This window comes from Hippoglossus hippoglossus, chromosome 16 (genome assembly GCF_009819705.1).
Source record: "Hippoglossus hippoglossus isolate fHipHip1 chromosome 16, fHipHip1.pri, whole genome shotgun sequence".
Classification (NCBI taxonomy): Eukaryota; Metazoa; Chordata; class Actinopteri; order Pleuronectiformes; family Pleuronectidae; genus Hippoglossus; species Hippoglossus hippoglossus.
In genome coordinates, this window is record NC_047166.1 from 5,620,705 (window position 1) to 5,633,352 (window position 12,648).

Here is a 12,648-nt window from a genome sequence, read left to right on the forward strand (position 1 = left end):
ATTTTAACTCAGACATTTGCAAAACATCCTGGCAGCTGTCCATGTTTTATTATTATTTATTATTATATATTTGAATTTATGTCTGGCTGCCCTTTGTTCTGTGTAGATTTCGTGTGTGCTACATATAAGTGAACACTAAATCAACGTGTTTCTGCAGGTTTTTTTGCGGTGGTTATTGACAGCTGCAACTGTCAAGGTGACACTGGAGAATGTGCATATATACATATATAAGAATGCGATACCTGCCTGCATATTTTTCCTGTGTGCATATGAATGAGGAACGTCGTCAGTCTTCACGTGTGCGCTTGTGGCGGCGCGGTAGTAAAATTGTTTTCGCAGCTCATTCACACATGAGGGAGAGGAGAGCCAGAGATCATTTTCAGTGCTCCACATGAAGGAGCATTAATCCAATTCAAACCGCTCCGAGGAGACGGCCCTCTAATAACTTATGGCGACTTCGGAATTTGTTTATGTTTGTAACAGTGCACTGAAAGATTAATGACCTCCACAATAGGAGTTGCACAACCATTTCTGCGAGAAAACACAATAAGAAAAACACAGAGTACGTGCGGAGATAAATGAAAGGCAAATTAGCCAGTGGCATTGTATTTAATTACACATTACTTCTGTCACACCTTTAGTTATGCCCCTGATTTCCTCATATTCCTCGATATGGCCTCGGGGGTTCGGTAGAACAGCTTCATCAGGAACACGAGCTCGCAGATTCATCAGTGGTTTAGTCCACCAAGGCCGACATAAACGCACCGCTAAGCTTTGCCCCCAGTAACTGGCTGCATGCTTGTTTCCTCCTCAAACAGATTATGACACATAATTCGCTTTTACCTCTTCTCTGATCTCTCTTTACTCGTGACTCCGTTTTTTTTTTCTTTCTGCATGTCATACATGAGACCCCTCTCAGCTCTGCTCAGCTGCAAAGATTAAATGGGCTCTCCCATCGATTGCTTTTTTCTAATGCACCGGCCTTTTCAAAGCGAGATACCAAAAGCATGTCATCACCCGGGCTGAGAGAAGGGGTTGGGAGGGTGAAGAGCGAGGGAGCGCTTGTCTTCAAAGTTGGGTGTATTTTTAACTCAGAGGGCCTCTTTGCTCGACAAGATGAAGAGAGCAACCAGGGAGCAAGGGAGCCAGACGATCATGCTGTTTAGGGAGTGGGAAGGGGCCTCTCTGTAATTGAGCAGCCAAAGGTGCCAAAAGCCAGCCAGGGAGTCATCCGGCTTCCATCTGGTGCAGGACAAGGATGCTGAGAGAAAGAGAAGAGAGCTCCAAGATTTGGTGAAGTGTGGCTCACTGAACCAGGTCGCCCAACAAAAGGGAAATGACAGACCAAAATTCCCTTCAACGTTCACGCCAGGGCCTGAGCTCGTAGCGGTGGTTTGAATGTCTGAAACGGGCTCTCCAGCACAGCTGTAGCCAAACGTAACTGGCACGGCGGCTGTGTGAGCAGGAGCTCGCCGTGCCAACGATGGCAAGAGCTGCCACGATTCAGAATGCAAATGAGCCCCATCCACAGCTGTAAGGATGGCTGAGGGCACAGCCAGGCGGAATCCAAGTGCACACAAACTGACGGAAGTGTGCAAACACACGCACGAAAACACACACTCAAACTCTCTCTCACACAGACACACACACAGTCAGGTTTACAAGCACACACAGATTTGCACAAGCTTACAAATACATATATGCACATAGTCCCTCTCCCGCTTTCTCTCTCTCACGCACGCACACACACACACACACAGTCTGAGGCTTACTTCATCTGTACTTGCCAGCATCTTAGTGCACTGCACCATACCTCCCCTCCCTCCTCCCTCTTTTCCCCTCCTTCTCCCATTCCATCCCTCAGGAGCTCCCTCCTAAGCAGGTGTTAGCTGATTTCTGTTCCCTCAGGTAATTCTGTTTTGTTCTTTGCAGCAAGTGCTGCTGCTGTGAATTATCCTGACAGCACCGAACTCCCGGGCTCTGGCCCTCAACCTTCTCCCTGCTCCTGCCCCCCCCCCCAACTCTTTTCCTCCCGCCTCTTTCTCTGCACTCTGCACCTCCATCTTTCAAGACCCCTGGACTCCCCGGCCCGGTGATCCTGAACAACACACAAGCCCACGCACACACACACACAAAGCAAATAGTGAAATGGACTTGCACACGCTCACACACACACATCACTTCATAGACACACACACACACACACGCGCTCATATGTAGTTCGGGTGCACTTGAAACCGTCAGATTCCAGCAGTGCACGGGGTAATTTGTGCATATATTCAGCTTGAAGTGTGTTGATGTGAAAGTGTTGCCGCTCTCCTGCAGCCAAAATGCCTCCTCTTGTTATGTTGTTTGCAAAAAGTCACAGACAAAGAATGAGTTATTTTAGATTGCTCATTACCATGGTGGCGTCAGACAGCGGCTAATTGCCCTCCATTCAGTCATCACAATTAACTGGTCTTATTACTCTGTGTGAGTATGTTACACATTTTGCACATTTGCACAAAAATGTGTCATTATCAGTGTGAACCAAGCGGTGGGGGGGGATTCATGAGCTAAGTCAGTGGTGGCACCGTAAAGGCTTATGCGTGCAAAAAAATTAAAACAAAGGCTGAATGAAATCTTTTATCCGGCTCCGCGTTGATTCAAGACTTTATTTGAAATTTACCGCATGCTTTTTCAGCACATCATCATTTGACTTTGGTGGAAATTGCATGATTTCGGCTCTTTCAGTGGAAGCTAATGTCCAGATTAACAACAGTGACAGTCGCTACCAGGCTCTCGTCAAAGTCTGTTTTTCCTCATTAGTCACACTTTTCGAGTACATCATAAACGACCATTGGCGGCGTGTGTTGCCTGGTCATCCGTTTCCCCCCACACACACACCTACTGCCCACCACTCAGCAGACTTTTTGATGCCTCATTCTTCTTGACTCCACTTTGCAGCCAATGGTCCTATCGAAAATAACTGCTCCCGTGCTATTACACTCCTTTGTCTCCTGTCACCATCGCCCAGTAATTGCCGTTTTTATTGTAGCCTCTTACAGGCTCCAGTGTAAACTATAGGGTAAGTCTTGCCACCGTGTTGGAAGCCTAACTGCACGCCTGGAAATATTTGTTCAGTCTCACAGCATCTGACGGAGCTTTAATAAACTGTAAAAGTATGGAACACCAGAGCATGTTCACAGTTGCATTATTGTTTTATTGAATTTTATGACAGTGTGGCAAAAGGCTGGGTAATAACTCAAGTGGAATTAAGAGCTATTAAGACTGTTTAATGATTTAAAAAGAATTATGTTATCCTAAATAATAATTCAGTGCAAAATAGTCACAGACCAGCACAGCATTACAATTATACATGTTTTTACTGGGGAATCGAACCCGCGGAGGAAACTGCCCACCGCACTAACGAGGATAGGAGCCTACTGCCATGTGACCACACTGAGCCAATCAGAGGATGGTGGGTGTTTCACGAAGACTTCAGAAAGTTCCCAGAAGTTTGTGGCTGCAAATATTCAATACGTGAATTCACAGACACAAAACTGTGATTTTTTTTTGTGATTTATAGTAATTGCTGCATTGATGTGCAATTTTTACTAAACTGACATTTAGTATATATGTTACATCAGGTGTTAGTATCTTTAATCCTCTTAAATATGTGTGAGTTGTGTTTCTAAATCACTTTGGTCAACACGTGTAATGAGGAGGATACTTACAGTCGCATGCTGCTCTTATTATATCAACATTGTTTGCTTTCTGTGAATTGAGGTTTAGTGGGTCTCTGACAGATCTGCAGGAAGTTGTCACACTGACTCAGTGTGTCATGGAGTGTGTCGTTGTAAATACGTTTGGTAAATATTGGGACGATTACCATAGAAGTGCTGCACATTTAATATGTTGACTGTCAGTCCTAAGAAATAATCCTCATGCTTCTTTAGCCGGGCAGGAGAGCAGAGGGGTGAAGAAGTCGAGGGAGGAGAGGAGCACGATGCAGGAGAGACACTTTGAGTAGAGGAAAGACGGGCTGCACAAAACCCTGAGACAGGACATGGCGCCTTTCCTTGCTTGACTGGAAAACTGTACGGCATCAAAACAATGCAGGAGAGCAGCGGCTTGCTGGTGTGTAGACGTACAGGTTCTGCAATATTGAAAAAAAAACTTGCTTTGCAAATTATTTCGGTGGGAAAATAAATTGATTCAGCGTGTTTATTATTAGAACTCAGGGATACGCTCAGTGCATCTGGGGTGAGACAGCATGTTAACACGACTGGGGATTTTTTATTTTGCTGTTTTCTACAGAAGACCTTTGAAAATAATAGATTTTTATTATAATGAATACAAGACAATGAAACGCTTGTATTATGTAAATATTTCAGTCTATTTATTTTACTTTTACTATACACTATCCTCACAGCATGATACTAAAATGGGGAGTAACAAATTGGAATTGCTCAGCAACACAGATGGCACCATGCTGCTGCCTTATAATATTTAATATATAATTACATCTTTTTTTTTGCTGCTTATAAAAGTGTGTTATCATCAGAGGACGTTGGTTTCAGAGCCACTCGGGGTGAATCAGTATTTTAAGCTTCGTTCTTAAAGCAGTGACAGCGCTTACCAACAAATCTGTCAAATTACCAGTGTGCAGGGTGTATTTAGGAGCGTCTACAGGGCCTTGTGTAAGGTGAGGGTTGTGTGAGTGTGTGTGTGTGTGTGTGTGCACTCGCTGAGAGAGGAAGTAACAGTTTAACTACTGTATTGATTTCAACTGTGCTAAGGGGTTTAGGCATCAGTCCAAGGAAAATGGGGGTAAGAGAGTCGGGCTCCTCCCTGGTTTTAGAACGCTCGGCTTTTCTCCCTGGCCACGCTTGATTCAGTGGTAAAGATCTGTGGCTGCCCATTGAAGTTGTACAACTGCTGCATGGAGTACTGTAGGGCTCTGTGCACTCTGCAGTGCTCTATTGATTGATGTGTGAAGAAGGATTAGTTTGTGGGAGGGAGACGAGGAGAGGGAGACGGGAGGAGATGCTGGAGGGGGGGGGGGGGGGCGGGGCAGAGGCAGGATTGTGGATGCAGCATGTGTACAATTAAAAAAGGGGGCAGATGTCACATCTTTTGTGAGGCCGAGTTGGACACCCGAGGGTGATGCCCTGCTTTTCTGTAAATGCTGAGGCTTTTGGCACGCTTGTGAGATCAAGCCGTGTTCGCAGTTGTATGTGTGTCGGTAAAAGTCGGAGTGTGGGAGGTCCTGCGTGTGCCGGCCAAATATACGACCTTGAATAACGAGCAACCAGTCCTCCCAGTGCCTCGGAACGAGCTCACCAGAGCAGATAATGTGTAAATGAGCCGCAGTCACGTAAACAACTCATTTCAGTCACTCCACCGCATCCAGCAGAACAAAAACCTCTCAGGTCTGAGAGGGGGAAGAATGACATTATACCAGACAGATTCCAAACAATTCATTCACCCTGACTTCTCTGACATTTCTTAGATTTCCTGTCAAGTGGACTCCTGCCAACATCAATTCTGCTTCAGCCGCAATTGTGAAAAGCAGGTGACCTGCGTATCCGTCTTGTTGTGTTGTTGAGCGAGGCATCCAGGTGGTTTCTCACTTCTCACCCATCACTCTCTCCCCCGCTCTCCCGTTGTTCTGTCCCTGACAGGTGGTGCTGAGGGTGAAGGGAGCCAGAGATTTCATTGATAGGGAGTAGAGGGGATGAATAAGTAGCGGAGGAAAGGAGGAGAAGGAAGACGGGGCTTTCGGAGAGGTGGACCTGAGGTTGGATTTGGGCCATCCAGAGTTAATGGGATCAGACGAGGAAGAGAAAGGGATATCTGTGCAGGTTAATGTTTAATCCCCCACCCCCAACCCCTTCTGTCCTGCCTGAGGCTGCCGGCATCTGATAATCCTTGGGCTGCCTCTCTTCATCATCAAGGTGTCGGAGGGAAGTGCCTCTGTAAATATTTAATTGGCTGCAGCATGCCGGTGTGTTAATTATGCGGGTGTGTCTTCCTTCCCCGAGCGTTACAGACTGTATCCTTGCCCTTTTCCTCTCCTCCTCACATTGATGCTATTCCTACCGCTCCTTTCCTCACCGCTACTCCCAACACCAATACTGTAGTTGTCACCTATACTTCTGCTATACTACAAGTACTGCTACTGTTACTGCCTCTACTGCTGCTGCTCCACAGCATCCTGTTGTTCCATATGTTTGCACCACAGCATCTGCTCATTCTCTGTGCCTCCCCCTTTCAGGACCTCTCCTCACCCAGCCTCTCTATTATCGCCTCTCCCCTCCAACCTTGCTCCGCGCGTCTCCCCTTCTCCTTTCAGATTCGGCAGCCTTAAAATGGATTATTGTCATGGGTTTCTCTATAGCCGCTGCCATTATCCGCCTTGACGCCAATCATGCTTTCAGAAGTAGCTTTCCCTCCTCTCAGTGTTTATTTGATCGTCAAGGGCAATGTGAAATAGATGAGGAGTACAAAGACAGCCTTGCGAGGACTGCGCCGGCTAAAATCGCACAGCTCAATAGAGATCCACTCATAAGTGTCTGCCAGTAGCAAGTGTAATTACAAACAGGCACATGTAAAAGTCAAGAGAATACAAATCACATAATAGATGTCTTGTGGGTACTGAGCAAACAGCCTTGTGACGCGTTTGCACACAAAAGGCACAATGCAGGAGAGGACAAAAGGCAAAAACACTGGACCACAACTCCAGGGAATTATCCAAGTGCCTACCTACGGGCTAACAATAGATGAAGTGTTGTGCACAGATGAGCTAAACAGATTTATGCTTTTTAGAAATGAATGACAAAGGAAGCGCCGCATTATGTGTGAATTAATAATGTGTGTCCAGCTTTCCACAGGCGTGTCCATGAAATCTCTTTAGCATTCTAGACGAATTCAAGCTCAACACTGTGTTCAGAGAAAGTCTTGACTGGGGGTCATTTGGACAGTATTCAAGTGTGTGTGTGTGTGTGTGTGTGTGTGTGTGTGTGTGTGTACATGTATGGCGGTAGGTTTCCGTTTGTGCGCCAAAACAGCAGGTCATATCAAGGACAAGATCCCAGCAGCGAGGACAGACTGTAGCCCGCTAAACAAAAGTGAGGAGCGAAATTCAATAGGCCCGGTGGCCACGCCAACACCAGGGGCCACTGCAGTGTTCACGCCGCTCTGCGCGGTTGTTCATCACGTCTCGGTGCATATTCAAGCTCCGTTTGTTGTTTTTCTTTCCTATAGACAAATCCAGTTTTGTTTGAGTAGAGTAGCGCTCTAAAGCAGAGGAGACAAAAAGCTTTCTTTCTTGGCGGGGGGGGGGAATACAACGAAACAAAAAACAAAAAAAGGCTTGTTTAAGCTTTTCCTGTTGGCAAGCATCCTCGTTTCTGAAGTGTCAGTGGGCAAGACTCCTGAATCCTCCCGGTGGGCGCAGTTCATCAGCGTGCGTGCCGAGCCCCGGGAGGCAGCAGAGAAAAAGGAGAATCTGAGATAGGGATCAATGAAAAGCCAAAAGGGGAACCCAGAAATTGAAAGTGATGTCTGCAGATTCTGTTTTAGGCCGCGCGGCATCACACTGCCTGGTTGCACTGCGGCCTCCTCACTGCTCCGCTTGATGGTGTCACTTATTGTGTCTGGCGTGATGCTTTTGGATTAATTGCCTGAGGAGGGAAACATAACGTGGATTGCATCAAAGAAGGGGAGGGAGACATGTTGTCATCGAGCCAGATGATGTTTTCGTATTGTTGTTTGACACCCAACACTCCCACTCCCATGAATGAGAAGCTGCACATGCACACTTTATATTCCTTTATCTGTGGAGGCACACTTACGCTTTCACTGCTGTGTGATTGCTTCGGCTGAATTTGGGGCAACATCATATGAATTTGGGGCAACATCATATGACATCAACGGAAATTCACGGATGACATTGATGTTTATACATTCTCCCATACATTCATTTATAGGTTTATGATTCAGTTTTAGGTCTTTTCTCTCCTCAGCTCTGCCTCAATGCCTGAGGAAGGGCTGCTCCACACACACACACACACACACACACACACACACACACACACAGAACCCACTCAACTGATAGCTCCCAGATTACTCAAGTTGACGACAACTACGTTCGTTACCGTGCGATAAAAACTAAAAAGCTGATAAGCACTTGATCTGTTCAATAAACATGTGGAACACAGATGTTTTCAACTGTTAAGAATGTTTGAGAGGCTGTCTAACAGGTATCGTCCGAAGATGCATGGAAAACTCCGGCCCTGCTGCTTTCATCATTTCATCCAAGGTCCTCGGATGCTTGTGCTGCTGTTGCTAAGCTACCAGAATCACTTTTACAATTTAGTAGTAAACCTCACTGACTAAACTAACTTAAGGAAATAGTTAAAACAAAGATGAATTGATTTTTCCAACACTGTAAATGCCACCCAGTAGCTTTTCTGCTCGACATGTCTGGAGAAAAGAAAGAATGCATCGGGTCCAAAAACCATTTATCTGCCACAAAAGGGGGAGTAAATAAAAAAATAATAAATAGATAATTAATTAATTGTTATTTTGACTTTTGAATTTGAACCAAAAACAGGTTATCAGTTTTGTTCTTTGTATTTGTTTACTTCTTTGTTCTGTATCGACCACAAAGTTTGTTTTTCAGTCTTTCGCTCTAGTCTCAAATATCCAGTGGGTAGATTGCCATGAAAGTTTGGCACAGATCTCCACAGAGTTTTGTGAATTATAATGAATTCTGCTCTTTTAATTCCACTTTCCCATTCCTGTGCATGCAGTGGTTTCTTTTTTACTGTAGACATTGCTGAAGGCTGTGTTCATATGCATCATGGTTGGCGTTCGGTTTTTGAAATCATCATCATGTGAGTCCAATCATCACGCAAATATTTGAATCCTTCTCACACAATGTTTTTCATGCAAATGGGAGAAAACACAGGGTGTTTGAACCCCAGCACGGTCCCAAGGTCACCTTTCAGGACAGAGCTCCTCTCCAATCTCTCAGTACAGACACTGGTCCTGTTTGTTTGCTCCACACAAGCTGTTCATTTCCACATGATAACTTTTGGATGAGCGAAATGTCACAGCAACACGTTGACTGTGCACCGAGCAGTCACAGTGAGCGGCAGAGGTCAACAAAGGTCACGCAGCAGTGGAGTGGAAGGAGAGAGGACGCTTAATATGTGTGCATGTGTGCATCCCTGTGTGTTTTTCAACTTAAATGCATCACAGGAAGTGTGAAGTGAACCTTTGCAGTTTTTTTTCCGCCACCACAATGACAAAACTCCGTCTCCAAGCTGCTTTGGCTCGTCGATGAGTGGGTTTGGTTGCGTGTGCGCGCCTGTGATTGGTCCTGTGGTTCAGTGTGTGTGTGTGAGAGGGAAGTGTGGGCTGAATGTGTTGACCTGGTTATCGTTCTGCGCGGCGCCGGGGAGTGGAGACAGGGCGATACAGGTTTTAGAATGCGAGGTGCCAATCGAGCTGTGAAAATGGGAATTGAGTAGGGAAATGGGAATAGCTCCCCGCTGGTTTGTAACCTTTGCAGTGTTGTTTGGAGCATTCAGCAAATGCATACATCATTCATTCAATCAAAATGTGTGTGTGTGCGTCAGTGATTACATTATGTGACAGGGTATTTTCTTCACGTGTGTGTCGAACAGTGTATGTAAGGTAGTGTGTGTTTATGACAGCATGTCACACCCGTCTCCGAGCCCCGGAACTGAATTGAATTAACCTAAATAAAGTCTAGTGTGTCGAGTACAGTGCACTAGAAGGGGAAACAGCTGAGGGCTTGAACTGAGATCTGTTTCCCGTCTTAAGACAGAAAGCGTGAGCACAGCAAACCTTACTCCACAGAACAAAACCACAGATAAACAAAAAAAAGACAGTTTTTGGACACGATGGTTAATGTGCGACTCCCCCTCCCCCAGCGCTTTCAGAGAGAGAGAGAGAGCGATGGAGATGCACGGAGCCAGTTCCGGGATTCTTGGCCGGCCGAGATAGAACAACAACAACAGTGGCAGCAATCATTAATGCGATTACAGCTTTTAGCGGGAGATTTTACGGAGCCAGTTTTCTTTAGAGGCGTCATTAGTTTGTCGGAATGTCAGCAAACAAAACGTTCACAGCCATGAGCAACAGACGCACAGATACTGTAACTGCCTCTACACACATAACAATGAGCAACACGTGCACTGCTGCACACACTCATTCATACGCGCATGAATATATGAATGCTCAAGTATGAATGTAGCCTATATTTACTGTGGCTTATCCACACTTGCATTCAAAAAAATGCGGAAAAAGACAAAGAAATGCATAATTATTCTTCAAGAGATGATAAATTTTGATTTAATGTTGTTGGCACTTCTCTGGACTTCCTGCAATGCCATTTGAAAACCTTTTGATTAGCAATCCACGACGCGCACGAGAAATCCTGAAGCCTCCCTCATTATTCTTTGTAATCAAACCACGCGTCTTCCTTTAATTTAAAAACCCACATTTCCCGTCCATTTATCAGTGTATTGTCACCTCAGGTCTCATCTCGTAGCCCGGCTTCCGTTCGGCATGCTTAGTGCGTCTTTGTCTTTTTTGTGTAGCAATTTAACAACCTTGAGGTGCTTCTTAGCTCCTGACGGCCGCAGCTTCGTTTCATAAAGTCACCATTTATTAAACCTCAAGGCTAGACCGCAGAAAGAGAAAAAACACAAACCTACTGAGATATTGAGGTCATCTCCCAGGCAGAGGGAGAAAGAGATAGAGGGGAGGACACGAGCAGAGGTATATGTGGTGTCGTGCTGTGATTTGGCGGAGTTGAGGCGGACAGAGCCAGGTGTCTTAGTGGGGGAGCGGCAATATCACTGGCAGCGTAGAAGATCACTGCTTTGTTTGCAGTTCAAGCGAGCTCACAGAATTGACTTGAAAACTATTTTAAAGTTATTTTCCCCCACCCTCACCTGAGTGTCAAACACACGTCACAGATGCAGAAGTTTTACGCTCCCTCTTCAACTAATAGCTCTCAGGGTGTGTGTCTGCACTTGTGTGTGTGTGTGTGTCGTGCCGTTGTAAGCATGTGCCTGTGTTGTGCGCGTCTGTGTGTGTATTGGTAGGCAGGATGAGCATCCCCTTCTGTTACTGTTGCTGTCCCTTCATTTCACGCTCCAGCAGCTCCGCATGAATCCTCTTCCCTTGGCTCATTATCAGTGCTGTTCAATGAACGCACATCCCACCAGAATGCAGGGGAAAACCAAATCATTATTCAAGTATGGGGGTCAGTGCAGACATTGTGACTCATTTGTTTAGTATATTTATTAGTTTCCCTTCAGAAAAGAAGTGTGAGCGGGATGCAGAGCACATCCTCGCCCAGCCCTGATTTGGCATCCTCAAGGACCTGACCCGAGATTGATGAACACCAGTGAAGCGTTTGGGGCCATTACTGTACACTCATTGCTCTCCTGTCTTTTTGCTTTTTCTCGGAAGGGTCCAGTTTGCACGGAGCGGAATTCGGACACCTGCCGGATAACATAACGGTGTTGGAGGGAGAAAGCGTCATTTTGAGGTAACTCTTGATCCGACACCTGCACCTTCTAATTACATGAAAACATGTTTGTTTCTCGACCCACACCTGTCACACCAGTTTAATCACCACTTCCCTCACACATAAATCCCATATTGTGCCATAATTTTCTGTACCTAATGAAATAATAAGACCTGTCAGATGTCACCATCACTATCCAGTCTGTCAGCGGTCGCCTTTGTTTTACTAATGACTGCTGCAAACTGTCGGGACGGTTTCTGGTCAGATGCCGCCCTGCTGGCGATTGGGGGGGCGTTGCAGATTTGATGGGAACAGATCATCTGGACAAATGATCCTGAATGGAGGGTTTTTACAGACATAATCTGAGGCTACATGGATATTACTGCGTTTTGGTTTGAAAGCAGCATTTTCAAACAATAACAACCTCTGCCCACACAAGCGTTTTAGCTCCATATGAGTTTTATTCCCCGTTTGTACTAACACGCCTGAACCCATATGCCGTGACCCCTTACGTACTCTGGCCCTTTTACACAGGAAGCATTAGCTAGTTAGTTACAGGATACAAACGAGAAGCAGCAATGCCGAAAAGCAGTTGTTTCATTGTAAAATATAGAATTTAGCTGCACAACAGCTGTTATCAGAGACAACGGGGTCAGCAAGTCCATGTCCCAGACTTGTGGAATTACGGCAACAGAATGAGCAGGTAATCCTGGAGAAACTAGTGAGAGCAGGCTACACTTTGAAGACATGCAACCGATACATCCGACCCCCTCCCATCGGACCTCACGTCAAAGCTACACCCCCCCACAGCACATGAACTGACTGACAACCGACAAGTTTTCGTAGGTTTCCCCAGCCGGAGACTCTGTCACGAGCAGTGAGCCCGGGCATGTTGCACAGGCAGGCAGGTCAGTTAGTGACTGACAGCTACACCAGCCAATCATTTCAATCTGTGAAAATGAAATGATTGGCCTTGTTTATTTCAGTCCTGCATGAGCCACAGACACCAGACAGCTTTATTGATGGCTACGTGCAGCAGACATTAGATTTATCAATAATGATGCACCGGTCGGTGTGTGGACGTCCAACCACAC

The 12,648-nt window shown here is 45.8% G+C and overlaps 2 protein-coding genes across 2 annotated transcripts in view; both read left to right on the forward strand.

Annotated features, from left to right (window-relative positions):
* The window catches only part of LOC117777400 (hemicentin-1-like), a 1,765,934-nt gene that overhangs the window by 418,875 nt on the left and 1,334,411 nt on the right, over window positions 1-12,648 (forward strand). The window lies entirely within an intron of this gene.
* The window catches only part of iglon5 (IgLON family member 5), a 96,940-nt gene that overhangs the window by 67,392 nt on the left and 16,900 nt on the right, over window positions 1-12,648 (forward strand). Inside the window, exon 2 of the mRNA XM_034612224.1 lies at window positions 11,497-11,575. Within this exon, the coding sequence (XP_034468115.1) occupies window positions 11,497-11,575 (79 nt within the window). The remainder of the gene's footprint in view (window positions 1-11,496; window positions 11,576-12,648) is intronic.